This window comes from Canis lupus, chromosome 29, assembly GCF_048164855.1.
Source record: "Canis lupus baileyi chromosome 29, mCanLup2.hap1, whole genome shotgun sequence".
NCBI classification, from domain to species: Eukaryota; Metazoa; Chordata; class Mammalia; order Carnivora; family Canidae; genus Canis; species Canis lupus.
This window is the reverse complement of record NC_132866.1, coordinates 7,118,017-7,132,344: the sequence shown is the minus strand read 5'-3', so window position 1 is coordinate 7,132,344 and position 14,328 is coordinate 7,118,017. Positions and strand designations below refer to the sequence as shown.

Below are 14,328 nucleotides of genomic sequence, written 5' to 3'. Positions count from 1 at the left end.
GCTTCGCCAAACAGTGAAATACTGTAAGCCATCTCTGAAAAGAGAACTTCACAATTCCCTATTCAGCAAAAGGGGAGATCAAAAACTAACTAAATAAAGTGTATAACCATAATATCATTTATAGCATATCGAAAACAGGTAAAACTCAGGGTAAAACTCAGGACGCCTGGGTGGCTCGTGGTTGAGCATCTGTCTTTGGCTCAGGGCATGATTCCAGATTCCTGGGATCGAGTCCCACATTGGTCTCCTTGCATGGAGCCTGCTTCTTCCTCTGCCTGTGTCTCTGCCTCTCTTTCAGTCTCTCATGAATAAATAAATAAAATCTTGAAGAAAAAAAGAAAAAAAGAAAGAAAGAAAGAAAGAAAGAAAGAAAGAAAGAAAGAAAGAAAGAAAGAAAGAAAGAAAACAGATAAAACTCAATGTAATGGACACAGGATAATCTTTTCAAAATATAATGGAAACAATACAACCGTCACATGCGAAAAAAAAAAAAAAAGAACCTCAACCAATATCCGAAACCTTACAGAAAAATTCCAGAAGAATCATAAATCTAAATGTAAAAGATAAGGGCACCTGACTGGCTCAGTCAGTGATGCATGTGATTCTTAATCTCAAGGCTCTGAGTTCAAGCCCCACAGTGGGTGAGCTTAAAAACAAAATTCAAAAACAAAAAATAAAATAAAATAAATGTAATAGGTAAAACATTAAACTTTCAGAACATAGGAGAAAATTTGTGTGACCCTGGATTAGGCAAAGAGTTATTATGACCACAAAAGCACAATCTATATGAGAAAAAAGTTAGTACACTGGACTTCACCAAAATCAAGAACTCCTACCCTTCAAAGGGTATTATTAATTAAAAAAAGAAGCCAAAGAATGGGAGAAAACATTTAGTTCTTGGTAAAGAACTTACATCCAGAATACATAAAGAATCCTCAAATCTAGGGGATCCCTGGGTGGCTCAGCGGTTTAGTGCCTGCCTTTGGCCCAAGGCGCGATCCTGGAGTCCCGGGATCGAGTCCCGCGTCGGGCTCCCGGCATGGAGCCTGTTTCTCCCTCCTCCTGTGTCTCTGCCTCTTTCTCTCTCTCTCTCTCTCTCTCTGTCTATCATAAATAAATAAAATAAAAATAAAAATAAAAATAAATAAAAAAAGAATCCTCAAATCTTAACAATAAGTAAACAAATAACCCAATTTAAAAATGGCCTAAAGGGATCCCTGGGTGGCTCAGCGGTTGAGCGCCTGCCTTCAGCCCAGGATGTGATCCTAGTATCCTGTATCATGCTCCCTGCATGGAGCCTGCTTCTCCCTCTGCCTGTGTCTCTGCCTCTCTCTCTCTCTCTCTCATGAATAAATAAAATCTTTAAAAATATTTTTTAAAAAATGGCCTAAAGATCTGAACACCCATTTCACCAAAGAGGATATTCAAACAGCAAATAAGCACACTGAAAGGTGCTCAACATCATTAGTTATAACAGAAATGTTAATTAAAAACCACAGTGAGAAAACCAGTACAGCTAACACCAAAACCAGCCTAACATATGACAGACATCAGAATTGTGGTTAACGTTAGAAGGGAATGACACAAAGGGGCTTCTTCTATGATGCTAACAATGATTTCTTGATCAGGTTGGTAAGTTACACAAAGGTGTTCATTTTGTAAAAGCTATATACTTAAATGACCATTTTTCTCTATGCACATTATACTACATTTAATAAGTACACATTTAAAAAGAAAGTGACTTCCCTTAATTAAAAGATTCCACATGTAGGTGGCTTCACCAATGAATTCTACCAAACATTTAAGGAAGAAAAAACACTAATTATTAATAAACTCTTTCAAAAAATACATTCTTATTTAATAATGCCAGCATAACCTGGTACTAAAAACTGACCAGAACACTATACAAAAGTTAAATTATCAAGACAATCTTTCTCATGGACAGAACTGCAAAAATCCTAAACAAAGTATTAATAAACAGAACCTAATAATATATATGCTGATAATATACATATCATTCCAGAAATACACTTAACATTTGAAAATGATCAGTGTAATTCATCAACACAAATAGCCTAAAGAACAAACTTAATATGATTATCTCAATAACAGGAAAAACATTTAATAACAAGATTCATGAGAAACACACCTACACACTCTCTCTTTTAACAAAGAAAGAATAGGAAGAAACTTCTTTAGTCTGATACCAAGTAATCTTAAAAAACAAATTTACAAGCTAACATCATACCTAATAGTGAAATATTCAAAGTAATCTCTGAAAAGGGGGAAAAAAGACAAGGATGTCTTCTGTTACCACTTCTTTTCAACATTCTATTAGAGATCCTAGACAGTGTAATAAGAGGAGAAAAGTTATAAAGGATTAGAAAGGAAGAAAGAAAACTGCCATTATTCATAGTCTGCATAATTATACAGTTAACCATTGAACAACATAGAGGAGTTAGGAGTGCTGACACCCCTAGCAGTCAAAAATTAGCATTTAACTTTTGATTTCCACAAAACTTTATTAATAGTCTACCGGGATTTGGGGGTTTTGTTGTTGTTGTTGTTGTTTAGATGGAGAGAGAGCATATGCTCTTGAAAGCAGGAGGGAGGGGCAGAGGGAGAGGGAGAATCCTAAGCAGGCTCCACGCTCAGCACAATACAGAGCTCAATCTTATGACCCTGAGATCATGACCTGAGCCCAAATCAAGAGGTGGATGCCTAACCAACTGACCCACCCAGGCACCCCCACAGCCTGTTGTTGACTGGAAACCTTACTGATAACGTAACTGTCGATTAACACGTATTTTGTATATTATGTGTATCATTTACTGTATTCTTACAATAAAGTAAGAAAAATATTAAGAAAATCACAAAGAAAACACATTTACAGTACTATACATATATCTATTGAGAAATCCCACAAATGGGCCTGCATATTTCAAACCTATGTTGTTCAAGAGTCAACTGTATATGTAAAAAATCTGAATCTATTTAAACTATTAGTCTCAGGATAAATCATAAGTCTCTACAAATAAAACTAAAATAATTATACTGCAATCCAAAAGAATCTACAAGAGAATCTACAAGGTAAGCAAGAGAATGAATAAACTGCAGTATAATTAAATCTTATATAGCAATGAAAATGAATGTGTTACTACAAACAACTTGAATGAATTTCACAGAATGTGTACACTGGAAAGAATACATGCTGGAGCCCTCCATTTATACAATCAAAAATAGGGCCACCTGGGTGGCTCAGTGGTTGAGTGTGTGCCTTTGGCTCAGATTGTGATCTCAACTCCTGGGGTCCTGGGATCTAGTCCTGCATCAGGCTCCCTACAGGGAACCTGCTTCTCCCTCTGCCTATGTCTCTGCCTCTCTCTGTGTCTCTCATGAGCAAATAAAATCTTCAAAAAACAAGAACAAAAAAGACTTTATACAATTAAAAACAGGCAAATTAATCTCTGATGTTAAAACCTCGTCATCAGGGATTACCACTAGAGGGGAAGGAGGGAGTAATTTAGAAAGGACTGGTAGGGTGTTTAGGGGAGTTTCTAGAATCTGTAATATTTTACTTTTTGACCAGGGTGATAGTTCATAGCTGACCATATGTATGTTAACTTTGTGAAAATTCACTGAGCCACATGCTTTTGATTTGTGCACTTTAACATGTACATATGTTATAGCTTAATGTTTCAAAAACATTTATCATAAATTTTTATAATCATACTCCACTGCTTAAAACATTTTAAAGGCTTCCCATGGCCTAAAAGTAAAATCTATTAGGCATGGCAGATGATATGACTGCTACCTCTAACTTAATCCTCATTCTGTCCATCCCACATATACACTTTATATTCTAATTTACCAAATTATTTATGAGTCCAGTACATGATATGCTGCTTCAAACCTTTGTCTTTCTTTATTCAAGATTTTTTATTTTTATTTATTTATTTTTGTAGCAATCTCTACACCCAACATGGGGCTTGAACTCACAACTCCAAGATCAAGAGCCACACACCACCAACTGAGCCAGCCAGGCACCTCCAAATCTTTAAATATTGTGTCCACTGCTTGAAATTCTCTTCATCTTTACACCTCACTCACACTCACCACACCCCGGTCCCTGCAATTTCCACCCAACTTGGATATTAGCTCCTCCAAGACCCTTCCCGTTGCTGTTCCCCAAAGTTAATTGCTCTCTTTTCTATACTCAGTGATTCATTATCACACACGTTAAGCTACAGTGTTAATTATGTATACATCTGTCCATCCTCTACTATACTAGAACAACTCAAGCACAAGGTCTGCATTTTCAAGTTGCCAATGCCCAGCACAAGGCTTGGCACACGGAAGCCACCTAATAAATTTCACCATTACATATACATCCTTATAAATTAAGACAGTAAAGCCATCTAGAAGGAAGCCTAAGTGTTTTAATTTTCTCCACAATACACGCCACAGCAATGAGCACACAACAGATACACATCAGTGATGGTTTAGTTAGTAGAACCTGTGCCAAAATTCAGTTCCATAGACAAAATACTCTCTTCAAACCATGCACTCCGAAAATAAGGTATTTATGTCCTACCAGAAGTGTAAAAAGTCATCTTTCTTTTATACACACAGATTTCCAGAGTTTTTACCTAGAAGAAACCAATTAAGATCACCTAGCCAAAAGCTTTAGGAAAGAACCTACACTATACCCAGAGAAATTAAGTGGCTTGCTCAAAGTCAAGACGAAGGCCAGAAGGGCCAAGACTAGGACTCAGATCTCCCTACTTCTCATTTAATGCTTTCTCACAATCCATAATCCATGCAGCCTCCCTTTTGTACCATGTGGCTTCTAAAAGTAAATGGTATGATTGCTGTACTTTTTTTTTTTTTTTTTTGCTCTACTACTTTAGATTAACATGGTTAGTATCCTCATTTCCAAGACTTTTTTTAAATTTCATTTTAAAACTTGGCTTTAACACATGAATACTAAAAGTACCAACAAGTTCAACCAAGAAAACACCATTTCCAGTTCCAATATCAAGCACTGAAGCATCCAATGGAATCTTGCGTTTTTGCATCCACCTTATTAGCCGATTCATACTCTCTTCTCCAAACCTATTAGAAACAGAGAATCCGTTAATCAAATACCAGAGGAATATAGAGCAAAGATTACAACTATATTCCATTAAAGCAGCTTATTCAAAATGCTTAATTAAGCCTTTTTTGAAAGGAAGAAGTAGCATCTGTGACTTAAGCTACACCTCTACTGTTATTGAGGAGAGAACACTACCAAGAACAGAATAGATAAGGTCACTATGTTACTTATTAATGCTTCTCTACATCAGCATTAACTTGAATATGTTGAGAGCTCAAAATTTTATTGCTTATCGTAAAAGGACAATCACAGGATGACAGCAATTTCCTAATACAGGTTTACCCACAAACTGCAAGCAGAGCATTGCTATGAAACCTTTCCTGAGGCGAAAGGCCACAAAGCAAAAAAGCAATGACCAATAATTTATATAGTAAAATTTTTTGAGCATTCTCAGACCCCCAAAAAAAAACCTCTCTTAGACCTGATACCTTGAGATATATCTTGCTAACAGATGCACAAAATAAATCATGATAAAGCACAGACTCTCACAGAAACTGTTTAAAGCTATGACAGCTTGATGTTGGAATGCTGAGTATAGTTCCTGGGGAAGGAGCTTGGCAGAGCCACTCTTGCTGCTAGGAGTGTGTACTGCCTCTCTAATGGCTCACTGAAAAACAAACAGTGAACTCTATTTTTGCTTTTCACCTTTTTTCGTGCAAGCAAAGATCTTTAGATTCCTTTCAGTTAGCAAAACAGGTACTAATGCCTTTCATAAAACCCAAGTGACATAATGTGAATTTTCAAAAAGCAGGGAATACATATATTCTTATCAAATTTAAGTCTTGACCATTAAAAGAGAGACGAGAGAGATTTTTTAAATCTACCCACTAACGCCAGAATCAGTCCACGATTCCCAAGATTCCTGAGTTGTCTTTCTTTGGGGGTAAGCACTTAAAAGACACACACACACACAAATACACACACACACACACACACACACAACATTCTCTCTCTCTTCTGAATCATAATTCCACTATTTTTTCTAACTCACCAGATTTCTCCTGTATCTCCACATTCTTGAAAAGTTTGCAGCTCTCTCTCATAGACAGCATCCCAACTATATAATCAAATGCAAAGCAAGATTCTTGAATCAAACTGTATTACAATTTAAATGTTTCTAATACAGTGTAAATATTCATGACAGAAGTTTCAAACATTATCAGTGTCATCAGTACGTGCACATAGATCCATCTCTTAACATCCTTGTGTTGAGAGAATAAAAGACACAGACAAGCAGAGTCAGTTTATACATGTAAAGCACTGAGTACAATACCTGACACATAAAAAACACTATACATCCTGGCTCAAAAAAAAAAAAAAAAGTACAAACAACTCTTTGTCCAAGGATCCCTGAATCCCCAAACACAAGTCCGAAACTTCACTGTACAGGCAGAGTGTCATTACAGCACATTTCAGACTAGAACGTGCAGACACGCAGATTTTTCTACCAATACAGTGGTTACTCACAAAGAACTCAGCAGACACCAGCTTTGCCTGAAGGTTAAACTCTAAGGTTTACTCCTTTGAAGTAATAGTTTCCCCTCCCCAGCATTTGCCTTCTCTTCCGGGTTCCTCTCTCTGGAATCGCTGCACCCTTGCAATCCTCTAACTCACTCTCTCATCCTTACCTTTCCCTGGTCATTCGTTCACCCATCTATTAATTGGCTCGGAATTACTGAGCATCGGTCTGAGTGAGGTCACATCACTTTCTCCCCCGCTTCCTCCTCACATCATCCTTCAGTCCCACCTCTTCCAACCCCATCCCCGGAGCCTTAGCAGTGCCCCCAACCCTGGCTCGCCCTAGGGTCGGCCCCGCCCCCCCTTTCCCCACACCTGCCCCTGGGGTTCAAGACTCCCTCAAGGCCAAGCTCCCAGGAGCTTCAGAGCCCATTCAGCACCCCACGAACCCCCTGACACGTGGAACCCCCTGACACGTGGAACCCCCTGACACGTCGACTCTTTGAAGTGCCTCTTAACCACCTCCAGGGTGGCCCCTCGGGGATTCCAGCCTGTCCACCCTTACCTTCCTCACTTCACGCCCCGAGGTCATCCCCATCTTCCAAGGCCCTATCCCTCTCCCCTCCCCCTTCTTATCCCCTCCCCTCCCCCTCCTTATCCCCCTCTCCCCATCCCTCCCCTTCCCCTCCCTCTCCCCATCCCCTCCTTATCCCCTCTTCGCCTCCCTTCTCCTCCCCCTCCCTATCCCCCTCCCAGCCCCTTCTCTCCCCCACCCCTCCCTATCCCCCTCCCTATCCCCCTCCCCATCCCGTTCCCTCTCCTCCCCCTCCCTCTCCCCCTCCCATCTCCTCCCTTCCGCCTCCCTATCCTCTCCCCTCCCCTTCCCTCCCCCTCCCTATTCCCCCTTCCCCTCCCCCTCCGTATCCCTTCCCCTCCGTATCCCCCTCCCCTGTCCTCCCCTCCCCCTCCTTATCCCCATCCCGTCCCCTCTCCTCCCCCTCCCTATCCCCTCCCCTCCCCTTCCCTCCCCCTCCCTATTCCCCCTTCCCCTCCCCCTCCGTATCCCCTCCCCCTCCCTACCCCATCCCCTCCGTATCCCCTCCTCCTCCCTACCCCCCTCCCCATCCCCCTCCCCTCCCCTCCCCATCTCCAACCCCTCCTTATCCCCCTCCCATCCCCTCCCCTCCCCCTCCCTCTCCCCTCCCCATCCCCTCCTCGGGGCCCAGCCCGGGCCGTGCGGCTCACGCTCCCCTGCCGGACGCCACACTCACTGCTCTCGGGTCCCCAGAGCCGACGGGGCGAAGCCATCCCCTCCCGGGCTGCCCCTTCCGGAGCGCACCGCGGCCCCAGCGCCGCCCCCGCCGCCGCCGCTGCAGCCGCCGCCGCCCGCGCCCGAGTTCATCCCGCTCGGCGCCCCGGAGGGCCGTTGGGGCCGCCATAGAGACGAGGTGCGGGCAGAGCGGACGCGCGTGCGGGCGCGTCTAGGCGGCGGGAGGCCGCCCTCTCTACTGCTCCTGGCCTCCCGCTGTCCCTGCTCGGCTTTGGTGCTGGGTGGAGAGGCTCCCAAGCCCCGACCTGGACCGGACGGACGGGGCCTCGCCCCCCGCCCCCCGCGCCCCCTGCTGCCAGGGTCAGATGCACCTTTCCTGAAGTGCCCGCCTAAGTGCTGTGTGTTAAGGGACTGTAAAAAAAGAAACAGGTCCAAAATGGAGTCAGCTTTGCTCAACATCACTGAGACTTAATATGCAACTTAACTGCACTTTCAGCCTCTTCCAAGAATGAAATTTTAAACCAATCAGCCTGGAATTTTCTGGTGGGCACGAGTGAGGTAATCTGCCTGCTAGATTCCTCCTGCCTTCCCCTAAGGGAACGTGACCTTACCTGAAATAACCTTTTTTATAATGATGACGATGTATTGAAGTATAGTGGACAGTGTTGCATTTGTTTGAGATGGTGCAATAATCCATTCTTCACTCCCTAAGCCCCCTCGTCTTCTGCCTATAAAAACCTAACATTTTGTACGACTCCTCAGAGCTCCCTTCTACCCACGGAGTCATGAATCACTCAATGAAGTCAATTCAATGTTTGAAGTTACCCAGCTTCGAGGGTGCCTGGTGGCCCAACCTGTTAAGCCACTGACTCCTGACTTTGGCTTAGGTCATGATCTCAGGGTCATGAGATGGAGCCGGGCACTGGGCTCCGCACTCAGCTCAGAGTCGGCTTGAGATTCTCTATCTCCCTATCTCTCTGCCCTCTTCTTCCTCCCTTGCACTGCCCTCTCTCGGTCTCTCTCCATAAGTAAATAATAAATAAAATCTTCAACGACAACAAAAAGTTACTCAGCTGCATTTTTTAAAACAGGACTATTCAAGGTACTGCATTTTGGGGAAAGGCTGGCAATACGAAATCCACACTATGTGAGGCCAATCTGGAAAGCAGTTGGGACAGTCCACTGCATTATTTGGCTTCCTGGTCAGAAATTTAATTGGTAGCTGAGATTTTGCCTTAAAAATAGCATTCTGCCCTCTTGGGACTTGACATCACTGGTGGACATAGGAATTTATGCCCAAGAAACAAATGCCTTATACACATCACCATGCCACATCCTCCCACCCCCAAAATTTTCCAACCATGGGAATCGAAGTGTCATAGAACAAAGTGCTGGAAATCAAGATGCCCGAATGCCCGTCTTAGCTCTGTCCCTGACCAGGCACCTGACCTTGTCCAAGATTCCTAGCCTTTGTGTGCTTCAACTTCCTCACCTGCACCATGCTTGAAATAGATGGTGACTGGTTCTACCAGTTGCTCCCAACCAATGAACCTGAGATTCATCTGCCTCTTGGTTTGACTACCACTAGGAGATCTGCAGTATAATGTGAGAAATCGGGGTGCCTGGGTGGCTCAGTTGGGCATCTGCCTTCGGCTCAGGTCACGATCCCAGGGTCCTGGAATGGAGCCCCATGTCAGGCTCTCTGCTCTACAGGGAGTGTGCTTCTCCCTCTTCCTCTGCCCCTATTTGTGTGCTCTCTCATTTACTCTGTCTCTCGAATAAATAAATTAAATCTTCATTTTATTTTTTTTAAATGAGGTGATAGATTTTTTTTAATTTTTTTTAAATTTTTATTTATTTATGATAGTCACACAGAGAGAGAGGGGGGCACAGAGACACAGGCAGAGGGAGAAGCAGGCTCCATGCACCAGGAGCCCAATGTGGGATTCGATCCCGGGTCTCCAGGATCACACCCTGGGCCAAAGGCAGGTGCCAAACCGCTGCGCCACCCAGGGATCCCTAAATCTTCATTTTAAAAGAAGATTTTATTTATTTATTTGAGAGAGTGTGAGAGAGAAAAACAAGGAGCAGGGGGAAAGGCAGAGGGAGAGGGAAGAACAGGCTCCTGGCTGCACAGGGAGCTCCAATGCAGACCTCCATCCCAGCATCCTGGGATCATGACCTGAGCCAAAAGCAGACACTTAACTGACTGAACCACCCATTAAATTAAATCTTTTAAAAATTAATAATAATGTGAGAAATCTTAGGTGCCAAAGGTCTGGGGGTTTTCTGTAGCAGCAATGAACTTACTAGGATAGTCCAGTGTCCTAGTAAGGCTTTCAAAGACCCCTAGGAAGGCTGCCTTCCAGCCAAAAGGAATGTTTCCTAGACCATGTTTCTGTTGACTCAGCAAATAGAAGTCCAGTTAGTGCCTAGAGGTAAACAGCATCAACAGTTCACAGAAATCCCAACTGAGACCCAATGTGCATCTCCTCCTACACAGGATGTTCCAAGATGTTCAAGCAACCGCTGGTGATAGAATACAGTAAAAGACAGATGGGGATCCATGTGTATAGTGATTAAAGGGCTGAAAAAAGAGCGTAAGTAACCTTATTACAGTGTAATAAAACCACCAAATGCCACAGCCAAATAGTGCTGCCCTGGGCAAATGGTTGTTTTGATCTTTTCTAGACTCTGGATGCTAGAGAAAGCAAGCTTGAATGTGACTAAGTCTTAAAAAGTTTTAGGTTCCAATTAAGAAGTACCCGTGAAAGATAAGGCCATCTTCAATCTGGTGTCTTGCCAACACTTAAGATGTTTTTGCTGTGTGTGTGATGAACACTATAAACAGTTGTTGGTATGGAGCCCTGGAAAAACCCTCTGTTTATACAGAGTTCCTTCTCTGGCTCCAGGATTACTCTGGCTGTTTAGTCCTGCCGGCTGTGTGGGGCACCACCTCTGATCACCCAGGGCAACAGGATTCTTAGTGGAGGGTGGAGAAGCTCAATTTGAGCGGAGCTGCCCATCACCAGGGAGAAGGTGGAATGTGCCAAGGAACACAGTCCCTCTCACCAGGTGCCCATTATATAGGTCAGGGGGAGCTCTTTGGGTATTTTGGGTTGCCTCGTCCCCATCTCATACTGCCAATCCCTGCAGCCTAGAAACCTGCTCACCTACAACTCCCTTGACACTGTGCTTTCAAGAGTTCTCAAACACTTCACAATTGGCAAAACGAGGGTTCAGTTCCAGGCTTCACCTTCCTTGATCCTCTGTAGTGATCACGGCTTAGGATGCCATTCTGGAAAACCCCTCCCTACTTTCCCAGCACCACCTGCTCTGAAGTGAGTCTTTTAGAAAGGAAGGTAGGCATGCAGCTCTAGAATTGGACTCAGGTTTTGAGTACTGACCCTATCATGTGTGACCACAGGCAAGTTCTTTAATTTCTCAGAGCTGCAGTTGGCACATCCTTTCATAATAGTGCCCACGGCATAGGGCTGCTGTAGACATTAAATGAGATAATTCCTGTGAAATCCTACGTGCCTGACACATGGTAAATGCTCTGTTTCATTGGTTATAAAATAGAGTTGAAAATAGATCTATTTCAAGGGCGCCTGGGTGGCTCAAGTCAGTTAAAGCCTCTGCCTTCAGGTCAGGTCATGGTCTTGAGGTCCTGGGATGGAGTCCACAGGAGGGGCAGAGGGAGAGAGAAAAGCAAACTCAGACATGGAGCTCAATCCCAGGACCCTGAGATCATGACCTGAAACAAAGGCAGACACCTAACTCACTGAGCCACCCAGGATCCCCAGGCTTATTCCTTTTATTAGCTTTTGTCTCCATCCCCCTCTAGTACCTGCTGATAAAACACAATCATCTTCTGTGGGACGCACCCATTTTTTCATGCAACATTCACTCAATAGTCATTTATTGGACAATACAATCATGTATTGGGCAGTATCTACATGGCAGGCATTATTCCAAATGCTGGAGATATATCAGTAAGCAAATCAAAGGTGAATTCTTGTCTTCATGCAATTCAGAATACACCAGTAGAGGAACAAAGGCAATATGCTGGAGAAATGAATAAAATGGAGATGACGTTATGTGGTACTAATTGGGAAAGGGGAAGGGACAATAGAAGGAGAGGAAGACTGAGAACATCGGATGAGCGCTGCAGTCTGATTAGGGCAATAAGGAAAGATTCTCTGACAGGGTAGCACCAAGTGAAAACCTACAAGAGGTTGTCATAGGTTGTGTCCCCAGGGAAGCATAGTCTAATACTGAGATGAACATTTAAAGAGTTTACTAAGGAGTGCTCCCAGGATGGTGATCCTGCAGAAGGGGAAGGGAAAGAAACAGAACTGGAGGGAGGAAGTGGTTAGCCTAGGGTACTGTTAAAACAGCACCTCAGCCAGCACCACTTTCCCCTATAGAGCACTTTGGAGCTGGGCTGACCCTTTGGAATTACCCCAAATTGGAGGGATGGAGGTGGGCCTTTATCCATCTACATTGATACAGCCTTAAATGTTTGTTGCCCAGAAAAGGGGGAATGACTAGGCAGTGATACTTTCTTACACTGAGGGTAATTCCAGGGGAAAGCAGACAACTTCCCCTGGTAGCTGAATAATAAATCTATCAATCCCACAAGGGTGGGAATGGGTCACACATCATGGCATCTATAGAAGAGATAAAGGAGTAAACCTTGCAACAATCTGTGAGAAGAGTACTCTAAGCAAAGGGAACAGCAAGTGCAAAGGCCCTGAGGTAGGAGGAGATAGGCATAGCCAGGGAGCAGAAGACTTGTGTAGCTGAAGCAGAAGGAACAAAGGGGGCAGCAACAGGAGGGAAATCAATTAATGGTTGATTAATAGGAGCCAGGTCATTACAAGGGTTTGCGGTTAGACCAAGAAGCAATGTGATTTAAATTTTGAATTTCAGTTTTAGCATGATCAGTTTAATTGGTATGTTGAGAATAGATTTGGCAGGGAAGGCGTTAAAGGCAGAGACTGTAATACAGGGTTTCTCAATTTCATTCCACTGATGTGGGGGTAGGGCCTCTCGTTTGCTTTGTAGGATGTTTAGCAGCATTCTTGTCTTCTAACCACTAAATCACCAGTGGCACCCCTCCCCCCAAGTTGTGACATCTAAAAATGTCTCCAGACACGGCCAAATGTTCCCCAAGAGGTAACATTGCCCCCAGTTCAAGCCTCTTGAGTTAGAGAGACTGTTATAATGATCCAGGAAAGGGCTGATGTCTTGGACCACATGATAGGTAATAGGTATGCTCGTGGTGAGTTGGAGGATTCTCAATATATTCTTAAAAATGTGTTGATGGATCAAAGGGGGTACCAATAACGAGTCCAAGGTTTTCGGTCTGTGCCACTGTCAGAAAACAGTACTGTTTGCTTGCTCAACTTAGAAAGCCTTGTGGGAGATTAGGAGTCCAGTTTTTGAGTGAATTGAAGAATGATTCCTAAGTTTCTTTTTTGTTTGTTTGTTTTTAAGATTTTATTTTATTTATTCATAAGAGACACAGAGAGACAGAAGCAGAGACATAGGCAGAGGGAGAAGCAGGCTCCCCTTGGGGAACCCAATGGGGCCTGGATCCCAGGACCCTGGGATCAAGACCTGAGCCAAAGGCAGATGCTCAACCACTGAGCCACCCACGTGGCCTGATTCCTGAGTTTCTTTCTCTAACTGTGTTATGTTTTATTTTCACTGTTATTTTGTTTTTATCTTTTTTTTTTCCCCATGACTTTTCATTAAATTCGTGTTCTTTGGTACCCGGAATCCAATCTCTTATTACGGCCTCCGTGGCTAGGACCATTTCCCTTCCAGCCACCCCCGAAGCCACCGTTGTCCCCCCCCCCCCCCGCGGCGGGTTACCCGAGTGCCACCCTTCCCCTCCCCCACATTCTGGTCTCGACAATGGAAATCACCGCAGGTTACTTGTCTGTCAAACCCAAAGTCTATAATTGCTTAAATCGTCTGCCTCCTTTCCTCGTTGAGCGCGCCAGTGTGTTGGCTCTTATTTTTTTTTTAAGATTTTATTTATTTATTTATTTATTTATTTATTTATTTATTTATTTATTCATTCATTCATTCATTCAGTCATTCATAGAGACACAGAGAGAGAGAGGTGGAGACACAGCAGAGGGAGAAGCAGGCTCCATGCAGGGAGCCCGGCGCGGGACTCGATCCCAGGTCCCCGGGATCACACCCCGGGCTGCAGGCGGCGCCAAAGCGCTGCGCCACCGGGGCTGCCCCTGTTGGCTTTTACTAGGCAGAGTTTCATTTGCAAAGAGATAGACACGATTTGGGGAACTATCAAGCGCGACACAGAAGAGAGGCAGCGTCTGACGTGTGCTGGGCGCGGGACCCACGCAGAGGACACCTCCCCCGGGGTCGGTCCGCATCGCGCCGGCGAAGCAGCATCTCTCAGTCCTGG

General features: G+C 44.0%; 1 protein-coding gene across 7 annotated transcripts in view; it reads right to left on the bottom strand.

Annotated features, from left to right (window-relative positions):
- The window catches only part of EEF1AKMT2 (EEF1A lysine methyltransferase 2), a 72,952-nt gene extending 64,914 nt beyond the window's left edge, over window positions 1-8,038 (bottom strand). For 5 of the 7 annotated variants that reach the window (XR_012020441.1, XR_012020444.1, XR_012020445.1 and 2 more), the window contains exons 1-3: window positions 7,885-8,038; window positions 6,147-6,212; window positions 5,001-5,115 (exon numbers count right to left, since the gene is read on the bottom strand). Coding sequence is in view for 2 of the 7 variants with exons in the window: in XM_072804972.1 (XP_072661073.1) it covers window positions 5,001-5,115; window positions 6,147-6,212; window positions 7,885-8,015 (312 nt within the window). In the remaining 5 variants the exon portion in view is untranslated. Of the gene's footprint in view, window positions 1-4,996; window positions 5,116-6,146; window positions 6,213-7,884 lie in introns of all 7 variants that reach the window. The other 2 variants (XM_072804972.1, XM_072804970.1) reach the window with 2 other exon arrangements.
- Window positions 8,039-14,328: the final 6,290 nt, after the last annotated feature.